The sequence below is a fragment of the Halyomorpha halys genome, unplaced genomic scaffold (assembly GCF_000696795.3).
Source record: "Halyomorpha halys isolate HHAL.00 unplaced genomic scaffold, Hhal_1.1 Scaffold806.1, whole genome shotgun sequence".
NCBI classification, from domain to species: domain Eukaryota; kingdom Metazoa; phylum Arthropoda; class Insecta; order Hemiptera; family Pentatomidae; genus Halyomorpha; species Halyomorpha halys.
Genome location: NW_027113188.1, coordinates 134,669 through 149,374, shown reverse-complemented (window position 1 = coordinate 149,374; position 14,706 = coordinate 134,669). Strand labels below are relative to the sequence as shown.

The window sequence follows — 14,706 nt, the reverse complement described above, 5'->3', positions numbered from 1 at the left end:
AACGAGAATGAGGTGTCTTGAATAAGTATAAGCATGCTTCTTGAATAAGTAGAGTAGGAAAAAAAGACCACTTTCTTAGTTTCCATTTTTCCCATTATTTCCTTTCTTATAACAAGTATTGGGAGGGAGGGGGAGCAGTAACAATGATAAGTGAAGATTAAGTGCTTACATCAATTACCACAATACATAATAATTTAGCCATAGGCATTGTCTGTTCTACTTATATTTTTCTGAGATTACATAAGTAGTTGGGGTGAAAACATCTTTTCATAGGCAAGAGTGTTTCATGGCATACAAATTTCTCCAAAGGATGAAAAGTGTGTAAAACGAAGGCGACAGAAATGATGAAAAATCCAATTAGAAGCTATTTAGAATCAATGAATTTGCTTCTAAAATTGACTTTAGCATTAGGAATATCTGCTTATTGGAGCAAAAGACTAACATTCTATCTGGGACGTCATTTTATTTCATGACAACACCTCATAATGCTCCAATGTGTAAAAATCTTGATGAATTGTTCTCGTAAAAACTTTTACATCCAAAATATAATCCAAATTTATTGAAATGAAATGAAATAAAAATGATTTTTTCTGAAGAATGAATGAATACATGGTTCACACTTTAAGATTAATGGTCTGGCAAACATTTAAAAGTTTCAGTTTCAGTATACATGTTGAAGTTATATAAAAAAACTTAGGTTATATTATAATTGATAATAGTAAGATAATGGCTATACACATTGCTCTCAATGATGTGGAGGTTTGGTTATGTAGTAGGTGAAGGACTAGGATTTGTTTAAAGGAAAGAATGGATGAAGATTTGCGAATGAAGATAAGAAGGGAATTCCAGAAGAAGGTTGCATGTATGAAGAAGAATTTGCTAAAGGAGGCGGTTCTATGGGTGGACGTTTATAAATCCATCTATTGGCATCTAGTGTTTAATGAATGGATGAATGGTTATAGAGTGTGGAGCAATTCATGAGTCTCTTCAGTCTCAACTCAAGACCAGCAGATAGCCCTACGTAGACCAAGGAACAATAGTCCAAGTGGGGGAAAATGGAAATTAAGAGAGGATACTAATTAAGAGAGGTATTCTGAGGAATGGATTCACGGAATCTTAAGAATTGTCTAAGTACAGTTATGGATTTGCGTGTGATCTGGGTAATATTACTATGTGATTTTCATCTGTTAGGGGATTTAGGTGGATGATGTTTCACTGATGACCAGGGCCCTATTTCATAATGAAAGCTAATAGTATTAGTTCAAAGTACAAGTATAGAAACAATGTGTTAATTACACTAATACTTTTTTTTTTCATTATAGGAAGGACTTAGTGATATTACAGGAGCTAAAAAGTACTAAAGTACAAGTTACTATGGTACAAGTCAGAGTAATTATATTAAGTTAAATCGACAAGACTAATAGTATTAGTTTGTACTTTATTATGAAACAGGCGATTTGAGGGTTGAGAGTTTTGTGCGTGATTGACTCAAGGAATGCTTTTTACAGTGAAGAGTTAAAAAATAAATAAATAAAAAGCATCCAATTTGTTGGGGAAAATGAGTAAATAAGGAGGTTAATTATGTAGATAAATTATATACTTTTGGTTAACCATTTATGTACGTCAATACATTTTTACAAATTATTTTTGTTTATATTTGAATGACCATCGTATGATTTAGGTTAGGGTATTACTTGATCTGCTTAAGCTAATGTTTTATATGTCATCTTTGTATATTTTTGTTGTTACTTGTGAAAAAACAGTTTAGTAAATAAAATTTCTTATCATAACCTTTCATACTTATTAACAGGCATCTCTTTTTATTGAAAATTATATATAGAAGAATTTTAATCATAAGTTTTTAAAAAAACATTTCATCATATTGACTTGTTCAACATTTTTGGGAGCAACAAGGTTAAATGATGAATTATGGATATAATCTATTTGACATCCAAAATACAATCCTTACCTCTGCTTCTGCGTCCAATAAAAAGTATCAGGGTTCTTGATAAGAACTTACTGTTATTCTAATATTATTCTTGGAGGATATGATGATCATTTCAACCTCCAGATTCTTTCTCCAACTGTTGCTACTTCTGAGTCGAGGCTGCTAAGGTGACTCATTAACATCAGCCATCTTGGTCTTATCAGTTTATAACTGATTTACTAAAAATAAATTTTATTTTACTCCCTGACTCAAATCTCGTCCTGTGAGTTAGAATCTAGGACTTTCCCTCTATCTTCCCAATTCTCATTTAACATAAAGTTGATTAAAAAAATTAAGTTATGAAACTTGTATTTGTTAATAAATTTTAGTACTGCTTAATTTTCTTAAATAATTAAAAAAACGTTTGTTGTTACCATTTTTTACTTGAAATATAGTTTTTGTTACTTTTCAGTTAGGCCCTTTTACGAGTATTTTTCTAGGCCCTTTTATGAGTGTTTTTTTTTTTTTTTAACTTCACTATCTTCTGGGTATTGGTCTTATTTTAATAATAATAAATAATTTATTTAATTAAAAAATAGCTATATTAGAAAGTGAGGACTTACAATACCATATTAAAAAAAAACAAAAAAACGTCTATTAAAAAAAAAAAAAATATTCAAAAAGTAATTATTTTTATAAGTAAAGTGTTTACATTATGAAATATCGTGAAAGTTTTGGTATTTTACATCCACTGCCTGGCAATAATAAGATTCTTATATTTTCTATTTCTTACGAATTATATTTTTTATTAAAGTAGTATTTTCTGAAAACTTGTGTTCCAGTGCACAATATTCTTTAGTAGTTTCTGTAAGTTATGAGTCTTAAATCATAGATTACGTTGCCTCATTATACATGGAGCTTAATTGTCTGTTGTCTGGGCTTTTGATCTTGATTTTGTATTCAGAATTATTATTATTTTAAAATATTACTGAAAAATTGAATTAGATATTTGTAGAATGAGTTTTGTGTAAAAATATATTCTTTATAACTTAAGCGTTTAGATCAGGGCAGTTCAGATTAATTTTGTTCCAAATACATAAAAGATATCCATTGTAAGTATTACTATCTGCTTTGAGTTAATACAATTTTCTTTAACTTAGATTCCTGTAACTTAATTATACTAATTCTTAAATTAACTTTGCCAACGTTTTTAGGAAGTATCTTTATTGCAAGCCCAATTATTTTATTTTGAAAATATAAAAAATCAGAAAGAAAATAATTTTATATAATACTTTTGTATCGATATAGCTTATGCTGATTTTGAGGAAAACGTTTTTTTGTGTGTCGTGTTTTTATGTATTTGTTTGTGATGGTGTCGGTGTTGATTACGCTTGCAGCAAGAAGGTGGTCTCACTTCAACAGAATCTATGACCCGAGCTTTGATCAGTGACGACTCAGTCGTCAGACCAACCAACGCTGGCCCCGTACAACTAGGGTATGTACTCTCTCATATAACTTTGAGAGTTGTTTTACAGTTAGTTCATTTAATGCATTTGATTTATTAACTTTATCAGCTTTAAAATTATTCCAAAAATCTGATAATGCAATAAAACCTCGATTATCTGGTGTTGAATTAAACATGTGTTTAATTATCTGGGCTTACTTATCAGAAGAAAAAAATTTTCAAATGGCCATTCTTTTTTTTTTTGTGCTAAAAAATTAATTTTAATTATAATGAAAATTCAATATATCATTTAAATCAGATATATGTTTGTATTTCTCTGTTGATTATGTAATTGTGTGCACAGAATTTATAAGAATTTTTTAATTATATTGTACCTGGCAATTAATTTATTTATGGTATATTATGTATTCCTTCCTTCGTTCCCTTTAGATATTCCAGTATTAGTTTTTTCATTGTGTTAAATATCTAAAAAATATAAACCTACTTTTTCCTTTAAAAAAAATTATACAGTGGAACTAAGTGATCATGAATCTCAAGAGGCAATAAATTTGTTTTATAGAGGTTCATCATATAAAGTTTTTGATAGCTAAAAATTTGTTATGTTGAGGATCATGTACTTATTCAATAACCTACACACAACAAATTGTGGAATTCAACCTTCTTAAATAGTTTAATAAAATCTTAGTGTATACAGATGACATTGTGGAAGAAGTAACAAAGATGACATGGAAAGATTCACAAAGACTCTAGAAAGAGAAGTAGAGGAAATTGGCTTGCAAGTAAATGATAGTAAAAGAAAGTATATGATTGTATAGTCCACATTATGGGGGATGACATGGTCTATGTGAATGGCAAATCATTTCTGAACTGGAAAGCAGAAGACAAGCAGGCTTGGAGATTGGATTGGCCAAAAATTAACAAGGACTGTAGTGTCATCGAAAAAAGAAAAAATGAATAAATGCACTTTCCTGCAAGAACACATAACATTAACAGAATAAGCGTTATATACAGAATATTAGTTAAGTAATCATAAAAAAATGCTCTAATTCATCATATATTATCTAAATAATAGTAAATATTTCTTAATATGGGAGTAAATTTGTTGCATCAGGTTACAATAGACAAAACTGACTAAAGGTAAGAAGCTGGAGTAAGGTTAGGTCATTCATTCATATCCAGACACATTATTAATTATTAAAACAGAATTTCAATTAATAAATTCGCAATATGTTTATTTAATTATCTGTAACTGTTATCTCCATTTTGTTACCATGGTTAATCGAGATTTTACTGCATTTATTTTTAAGGCATGAAAATAAGCTTTTGATGTGTTTTTCTCCTATTTACTGCTTAATATTATATAAATTTATTACTTTGGATGCCCACAAAGACCTATAAAATATACTTGTGAGATTTTTGAACTTATTTTGGATAAAGATAAAATTATTTTTCTTTTTTCAGCTATTTTATGGCCAATTAAAAGTTTTTCTAGTTTTGAGTTGTTTATAAAAGGCTTTAGAAACTATTAAATCTATGTATATGTTACCTATACTATTGACAATTTTCAATTGTATTTACTATACAAAATAATTAAAATTTTGCTTCCTAATAATATATCCAACATTTATAATAATTGAACTTAAGTTGTTAATTCTTTATTTACTCTATTCTATTTGTAAATTCTAATTGTTTGAGAGTGGGTGATTTTAGTTACAACACAATTTCAAATGATCCCTTTACTCTCAACTGAATTAACTTCTTTCTCTAAAGTTTTGGCCCTTAGGCCATTAGCAAGGAGGTAACCTCATTATTGATTTGTCACTTATCATTAATAATATTTTTAATAAGAGGTCAATTGCCCATGTCCAACTATATAATTTCAATGCATCAGCACATTTTGTAATGTGTGATTTGTTAAGAAGAATAAGCTTTTAAAAAAGGTGTAGATGCATTGAAATTATATAGTTTTATTGTTTGACATGGGCAATGAGGAAGGTTTTTAATGACACATGACAAATCAATAATGAGGTTGCCTCCTAGATAATGGCCTAAGGGCTTATTATCACTTGTCAACTTAAAAAAATTGTTTGGATTTGGTTACTGATAGTAATTACAAATTTGTATGTTATTACAACTCGTATTGCAAACTTTGACTTAGTTAGATATAGATGGGTGGGGGATTTCTGTAGCAGAATAGAGCTCTTAATAATATGTTTTTCAAAAATTGTATGAAAGAAAGTTCCAAAGATTATTTAGTTTTGTGACTTATTGAATGTATTTTTTAATCGTAAGATTTTTTGAAAAAGCACCCTTATATGTTAAGACCAAAAATCTAAATGAAAAAATTTAGCCTTTTATGAAAAAATAAAAATGCAATAATTAGAAAGCTTTAGAATTCCTGAAAGAGTATATTTTAGACTCAATTTTACTTCTTTTTTGATGTTAGTACAATTTGAAAATTTATCTCATGGCTTTCATATCTAAAGGCAATTGATCTCCTGGATCATTAAGATATTGTTATTAAGATTTTATTCCAACCAACCTGAATTGTACTACCAAAGTTATTTTATTTGAAAAATGTATCTTCTCATTTTGATTTTTTTTACAGTAAAATTCTATATTTATGTTGAAATTTTCTTTGATCTGTAAAAGTGCTATCATACTTTTAAATCCCTATTTCTTTAGTATGAATTTTAGTAAAAACAGTTAAATAAAAGTTTGTGTCATATTACAATTTCTAAATTGAGAGGAATAAATTACAATGGTTTTCTAGATTAAACTTATATTTGATTCACTTTTATTCTTATGAGGCTCACCGAAACTTCTGAATGTACCCTTTAGCATTCTGAAAACAAAAACCATGTCCTCAATTATCAGTATACAACCTGTATATAAAAAAAATGGTATGTTTCATCCAATATTTTTTTTATAAGATGGTCCAGGTGGCAAATAGATGTTTCCTTTCTAACACCTTATTATATTTATTTTCAGGAATCAATTTAGTATGTTAATTTTAAACTGTTGATTGGATTTTTTTTTTTTTTGTAGACCTAGATAGTGGGCAAAGGAGCTCTAAACGTTCAAATGTGAAAAGAATAAAGTGAATAAAGATTTTAAATTGATTCCTAAAAACAAATAAAATAAAGTTTTAGCAAATAAACCCTCTGGAGCTAAGTTGTAGGAGTACAACTAATTAATTATATTTAAAGTTTCCTTGCTTAATGGAGACCCTGTTTCGACTTCTATCTTAAATTTCTTCCCTAAATTTATGGATAGGATTACTCTTTTAATATCATTTTAAAAATTTGTAATAATTAATTGACTTTGGTAACTAATTATAAATTTTGAGAAGATGGTCGGGGGTAGAGTAATGACATTATTTGTATTTTATTTCTGTTGACATTTCGGTCTAAATTTCTGGCCATCATCGGAACCAAAAACAAAATGAAATAACAACAATAATAGAATGAACAATCATAATAACAACAAAATATTAAGAACATAAGAAATAGTAATTTAAGAAAGTAGTGACAATATTGTTATAATAAGAATTTGTACAAGTAGATAACAAACATTTAAAATATTAGGAAATTAAAGAAAAAAATAAATTAATACTAAACAGTGCTCCATGGAAATAATAAAAAATTAAAATTAACATTAGGAGAAATGTGCAAAAGTAAATGATATACATGAAAATATATAATTAAAATTAATAATAAATACAATTTATTTTGTTTATATATTTCCGTACATCTTATATCGTGTATATCATTTACTTTTGCACATTTATTGTTATGTTAAGTTCATTTTTTTTTTTTCATCATTTTCATTTTATGATATTTTTAATGTTTGTTATCTTCTTATATAAATTATTACTATTCTAATATTATAATCTACTCTCTTATATTATTGTTTGTTATCTTCTTACTTTTTGATATTATTTTTCATTATATTGTGGTTTTTTTAACCTTGAAATTTAGACTGAAACTTCGGTACAATCAAAATAGAATAAGTTTCACTTATTTGTGCTCTGTATTATTCCACTTACCACACCACTGACCTTCTCTTGTATCTACAGTCAATAGTGAACATGTTATAATTAAAAATATTGACTGAATTATACCAAATACAAGACTGAATAGATGATGATAATCATATTGCATGTATAGGAAATTATTTTTTGGGATAGATTGAATACATAAGCTTGGATTATATGCCTTTTTTTGAACAGCTAATCTATGCTTGTCTTTTTGCTTATTAATTGCAATAATATTTTGGTACATTCTCATTTCGAAGAATGAAAAAGAATATTAATGTGATGATACTTAATTTAAATAATAAATTCTGCTTAAGCTTGGATCAATTTTTTGGATGATAGAATTTATTAGGAAATTCAGTTAATATAAAAGGTTAGTTTTGCATTTTCATCAAGAATCTGAGTAAATAGTCCAGATGATGAGCAGAAAGAGATCACATTGGAACATTTAGGAGATGTGAAAATTTGTTTTTTGGGTTGCTGATTATGAATTTCAAGTTTTTGAAAACCATTTTTTTTTTTTTTTTCTAGAATTATAAAAAAAAGCAAAATTAATACATACATTTTTCTTTTTTGCATACAACTTGAAAACCATGTATTGTTCTACATATTAAAATTAAGGAAGAGAAAATTTTCCTACAATTTACAACTCATAATTTTTTTGTTCACCACTTCGTTTCAAGTTGAGTGCAGGTCGAAATTATGAATTCATTACAATGAAATGATGACAAGGTCTCTTCAAGTTTTTTAAAAGTTCTGAAAATTTTAAATTATTTTTATTTATTTATTTTTTGATGCTAGATAAAAATATCAACTTCTCGTGACCTTGATGTACTCGGCCAGAACTTCTTTCTGGTCCCTATTTGACCAGACTACATTCCATCTTATAGTTTCGATCCGAATACTGAATACTATCGGATATCGTCTATTTGATTGTGGAAAAATCATAATAAATAAAATAACTGCATACAAATATTTATTTCATATATCTCTGTATTAATTGATTTAAATTGGTATATATAGTCTTGTATTTGGTCGTGAATGGTTATTCAAGAAAACCTCCACTTTACACATATATATCCTTGTATGGACCCTCGTGTTTTACACAGTATATTGGTTTCTTATTTCTTTATTACATTGTAAAATGAAGATGTTCCAGGCGCGGTCAAAATGACTCCAATAGAAAATTTACTATTTTTTATGAGCCAATGTTTCGCTCCACTGTAAGGCCTGATGAGGCCCGGCAGCATGGGATGGAACGGTTCATAATAAATAGTTTATTTTCTATATGAGTTAATTTGACCGGACCATCTTCCTTTTATTAATTACACCCGATCAATCAACGATTTTCCAGTACATAAAAATTTGGTGTGAAAGTTTTAAGACAGTTTGAAAATCCTATACATTCTAAATATATCAGGCATTATACCTTCAAACTAATCATGTGCAAATAGTACAGATTTCTGGCTCTTGTGAAAATTGAATATATTCAAAAATGTTTCAAGAAATAAATTACTCCAATGTATTTATGTAAATGATAAATGATTTGGATTAAATTATTTCTTTAGTCAAACAATATTTATGTTGGAGTTGTTAATTCACTGTAGAGAATTTTTATTTATGTAATTACATTATATTTGTTAAAAAATAGGAATGTCATTTTTATGGTAATACCTGTTCACTTTTTTGATTATTTTATGTGTGTAAATTTACATATGGATATTTTATTAATATTTTCAAAGGAAAATACATCATTTTTCATTTTAATTTTTAATGGATCACCATATTATTAGGTGTGTTTTGTTTCAATTTGAACATTTTTTTTTTTTTTTTAATTACTGATTTCAATTGCCCATTTTCAACTTATGTTGTTGGGCCATGCCATATATTATTGATGCATGTTCGTTTGTTTGTTGTTTTTATTGTAAACAATGTTCATCCACCATTGAGATGTGTGTTTTTAATTTTGTTTGGGAGTTGTACAGTGTGTGAGATAATTTTTTTTTTCCTTTCTTTTTTTTTTTTTATTCAAATGGTCTGTGAAATGTAGCTTATGATGTATATATTTTTTTGTTTGCTTACGCTATGTCAACACCCAGTGTTGACTTGGAAGGAGCGCGTAAATTGATGATGAGGTGAGCTCAAATATCTATTTCTTTCACTAAATATATATTTATTCTTTTTTAATTTAAAGGTTTTTATTATTTTAAATATCTTCATAAAGCTAGCCCTGAGAAGCATGGTCAAATTTGAAATGAAATTGTACAATTATTTTTCAATGAGTTGTTTGAATTATGAGAATAAATTTCAATTTTTTTTTTTTATGTGTTATGCTCCTCGAAGCAGTTATTAGTGACAAAATTTCTTGATAGAAGTTATGAATATTTATTTCTTTATATTATAATAATTTGATTTTTGTTGGTATGCTAAAACATAAAATATATAACTGGAGAGTTAACATCTTTCACCCATTCTGTGCCTGTGCCAATCATTTTATTTATATGAATCATATTTTCTTTAAAAACATATTTTTTTCAATAAATACAGTCTGTATTATATTTTTATTGTACCCATTGAATGAAGCCAAGTTTTTCTATATAAGCTGATAGCTTTTGTTTACCCAAAAAGACCGAGACCATACAAGAGATCTTGGTAAATTATAAATTTATGTTATGACAATGGCACTGAAAGGGTTTAATAAAACCAACAGCATTTTCACACAACGTTAATTTGGATCCTGGATGAGAAGGTATACACTCATTAAGTAGTCGCTAGAATTTTTTGTCAGAATTGATAAATCTCATTTATTCCTTTACTTAAATATATTTAACTGTTATTATAAATTTATTTTTATTTAAAAATAGTCATAGCAAGTACTTTCTCATCCAAAGTCTTTTAAATTAATACATATTATAATTTAAAACCTAGATACCTCATAACTCATGTTGATGAATGCTTTTGATTAATATTAGGTTTGTTGCTGGAGTTATACTAAGAGAAAGAATTCCTGCATTTGAACGTATGCTGTGGCGAGCCTGCCGTGGTAATGTTTTTCTAAGACAAGCCGAAATTGAAAATCCTTTAGAAGATCCTTCAACAGTAAGTTCAGTTTTTTTTTTGGTTTACTATTAACTTGATGGAAATTCTATTTTATATTTCTGTTTCCTATAAATTTTATTCATGATTAAGTTATCAACATAGTTGTTCTTGTGGAGCTGTGGTGTAGAAGGAATTTTTTTCTTTTCTCTCTAGGCTTAATATTCCCTTAGTTATCCTGTTCTTACTACTGAAACTCTCCAAGGATGGAATCTTATAAACCGTCAGACTTTTGAGTTACCTTACTTCCACACTCAGTAAAAGCCTAAAATGACCACTATTATTATTTGTCGTATCATTCTTGTTTTGTTTTCCAGACCTGATGAAGGCCTGGAATTCAAGTCAAAGTGTTGGCGCAAATAAATAAATTTTATTTATTTGTCCATCATTACTGACCGCAATCCTTGACCATCTTCTCCTCATTAAATGATACTATGTTGGGGAAATATTTATATCATTAAATCAACAATGCATTAAAACAGATCACAAAAACTCAATTATTGAAAAATCCTTTGAACTTATTTCACAACCAAATATACAAAAATAATCAGTTAATACTGTAATATATGCTTAATATTTATTATCTAATAGGGTTATTTATCGCTAATTACAAATGTTAAAGTTTTGTTCATTATTTTGTTTATGTTTTAGGGAGATCAAGTATACAAATCCGTGTTCATAATTTTCTTCCAAGGAGACCAACTAAAAACTCGAGTGAAGAAAATCTGCGAAGGATTCCGAGCAACTCTATATCCCTGCCCAGAAGCTCCTGCTGATAGAAGGGAAATGGCTATGGGAGTTATGACTAGAATTGAAGATCTGAATACTGTTAGTTTCTATATATATATTTTTAATTTTTATTTATTTATTCTTATAATCTAATTTTATGAACTATGAGGCTCAGTTTAAAAGTTGAATAAAACAAAAAGATTTTGGAACTTTTTTTTTAGTTTTTCACTTATAACTCGAAAACTAAGCATTTTTCAAAAGTTAAAGTTCAATTAAGAATTAAAGCTGACAGAATGTGCTGCAAAACAGTAAATACAATATGTTGTATTTATCCATTATTTATTATAGTTAACAATGAGTACTGTTTATTTTTTTTTTTAATAAAAAAAAAGTCATACTTTTGGAGAAGATTTTTAAATCATTTGTATTCTATCATTTTTCATTGAAGTTCTTTCAGACTATTTCATTGTGTATAAAACCTAGCTGATATTATAAAGCATTTAATTCTACATTTAAGTGGTGAGTTTAAACAAAATCATCAGTCATTTTCAAGAAAATAAAAAAAAAAAATGTAAAAAAATCAATTCTATAAAGTAGTGTAATACTTCTGGTCATTTGATTTTATCGAAAATTATCAGTTTTGTATGACTTTGTTTTTGAACTAACCTATTCACACCTACACATAGTTTTTGAACTAACCTATTCCTACCTACACAGAATTTTGAAAAATATTGGAAACAATGATAACTTATCTTTTTCTTTCACTGGGACTTATTGAGGAAGAACTCTTAAAATTAAATTAATAAATTTATTAAAACCATATTCATCTTTCCCAAAGTAATTTGTTAACTTTACTGAATATTTTAAATCTTTTTATCTATCAGCTGACCTTCAACTCAGATTTACATTCTTGCTAACAAAAGTTTTTATAAATTGAATAAAACAAAAAGATTTTGGAACTTTTTTTTAGTTTTTCACTTATAACTCGAGAACTAAGTATTTTTCAAAAGTTAAAGTTGGATTAAGAATTAAAGCTGACATAATGTAACCTGCAATACTGCTTCAATTTGAATGACACGATAAACTTTCTTCTAACTGTTTGACCTAGGCATATCTTACATTTGTAAGTTAGTTTCAGAGATATGGAATTAATTTTTAGGCAAAATTGTACAGTTCAAAAGATAGTTTTACTCATTTAGGTTGCCTGAAAAAGAAATAAAATTACCTGTTTTACCACAAATTCTTTATTGAATGTTCATCTTCAGAAAATGCTTATTTTTCAAGTTAAAAGTGAAAAACTGATCGTTAAGACAAAACTATGATTTTTTTTTTAAAGACATCCTTTTTGAACCTTAGGTGAACTGAACTAATAACTGTTCCAATAAAATCTCTTATTGTTTTTAAAATTATTTATTTTAGTATTTGGTTGTATTTTCATTATTTTTCTTTATAAATGTCCAGGTCTTAGGGCAGACCCAAGACCATCGCCACAGGGTGCTCGTTGCTGCAGCTAAGAACATAAAGAGTTGGTTTGTCAAAGTGAGAAAAATTAAAGCCATATATCATACATTAAATCTGTTCAATCTTGACGTTACTCAGAAGTGCTTGATTGCGGAATGTTGGGTACCAGTTTTAGATATTGAAACGATACAACTGGCCCTCAGGAGAGGGACTGTAAGTAATTACTTAATTCTTAAAATGAAAATTTATAATTTTTAAAGATTTTTTTTTTTAAATCACACTTTTATTCTAGGAAAGAAGTGGTAGCTCAGTGCCACCTATATTGAACAGGATGGATACTTTTGAAGATCCTCCGACGTATAACCGTACCAATAAGTTCACCAGTGGCTTTCAAGCTTTAATTGATGCTTATGGTGTTGCCTCTTACCGTGAGATGAATCCAGGTGATTTTATATCTTATAATCTGTTTTAATCTTTATATCTTTGCTTTAACTCACTAGTCCAACATAGTATCTATTGCTAAGAGAAGGAAATATTTCTCCATTTAACACACTTTAATGTTTTAAACTAAAGATCATGAGTACCCCTATTTTGAATCATGTTTAGCTTTGATGCCTTGAGCTGCCTTTATTCTACTTTTTACCCCACACGGGCTCTGGTGTTGTATGAGTATTACATCCTGACTAATTGTATTACTCTAATGCTCTGTTGTCATATTTCTATTATAACATTAATCGATCATATTCTTAGTTCAGAAGATTTTTTTATTCAATTGGCTGTATGTTTCTCATAAGGATCCAATAAAATCTTAATGGCTTTTATTTTCATACAACTAATATTAAAAAAAAAATATTAATAAACTAATATAAAATAATCATAACATGAATAATGGTTGTTTGATTTTAATTTCAGCTCCTTATACAATTATTACTTTCCCTTTCCTGTTTGCTGTCATGTTTGGTGATTTGGGGCATGGTGCGATCATGACCATATTCGCTGCTTGGATGGTCCTCCAGGAAAAGCCTTTAGCTGCCAAGAAAACTGATAATGAGGTTTGCCCTTTATATTATATTATAATTTGGCTATTAAATATTAAGATTGTTCTAATGTGATTTTATTCTGTACAATTCAACACAAATAATACTTAAGGTACATAAAAATACAAGAATTAAATAACAGGCCCATTAAACTTAGCAATGAAAACAATAAAGCAACTAATAATGAAAACTTTTTACACATAATAATAATAATATTCATAATATCTTAGGAAGAAGGATAATAATGGAGGGGGTATGCTTACAGAGCGAGTGACATCAGAAGACGGGGTCTATTCCTTTCATAGGTATGGCATCCGGTACGCCATTTTTGACAGTTGATAGTTGCTGCTGCCACCCTGTATGCCAGAAATGATTAAGCAGTGAATTAAAAAAAGAAGTTGCTCATTGTGTTAAAGTTAAAAAATTTACTCAAAGGCGTGCTCACATATTTTAATGTTTTCTTTTAAAGAAATAAATTTTTTATTAACTGTTTCTATAAAGCACTAATTAAAAAATTGACAAAGTTAATTCAATTTTATATTTACTCCTTACTTTTTAGAACAGTAAATATATTTTGGGATCCCTAATTGAAATGAGTCTGGACAGAACAGAGAAAGAAGCACAAATTTATCGAGAACGGCTTAGGGGATTTTCATTATAGATATACCGAATTAAACATTTACTACATCTTCTATTCTCTTCGCATTTGCAATTAAATGACCGATTTTAATTACATAATGATAATTACATTAATTTGCTAAATCCCAATTGACTTCAATATAAATTTGCCTTCAAGGGGTGTGATCTAATCCCCACCTCTTAGCATCATATTTGCTTAGAAGAGTAGGGTTATGATTATTATAAATGATTATAATTATAAATTTGGAAAGTATTATTATCAGAGTTTAATACATTTTCTTTGTCTCAAATTTGTTTGATTACATCTAAAATATAT

At 27.9% G+C, this 14,706-nt stretch overlaps 1 protein-coding gene across 8 annotated transcripts in view; it reads left to right on the top strand.

The window, feature by feature from the left end:
* Vha100-1 (V-type ATPase subunit a family protein Vha100-1) overlaps positions 1–14,706 on the top strand; it is a 33,875-nt gene that overhangs the window by 10,691 nt on the left and 8,478 nt on the right. For 4 of the 8 annotated variants that reach the window (XM_067050768.1, XM_014429513.2, XM_014429511.2 and 1 more), the window contains exons 5-9: positions 10,401–10,527; positions 11,176–11,352; positions 12,715–12,927; positions 13,007–13,157; positions 13,627–13,766. In XM_067050768.1, the coding sequence (XP_066906869.1) occupies positions 10,401–10,527; positions 11,176–11,352; positions 12,715–12,927; positions 13,007–13,157; positions 13,627–13,766 (808 nt within the window). Of the gene's footprint in view, positions 1–3,324; positions 3,423–9,527; positions 9,564–10,400; positions 10,528–11,175; positions 11,353–12,714; positions 12,928–13,006; positions 13,158–13,626; positions 13,767–14,706 lie in introns of all 8 variants that reach the window. The other 4 variants (XM_014429507.2, XM_014429506.3, XM_014429512.3 and 1 more) reach the window with 2 other exon arrangements.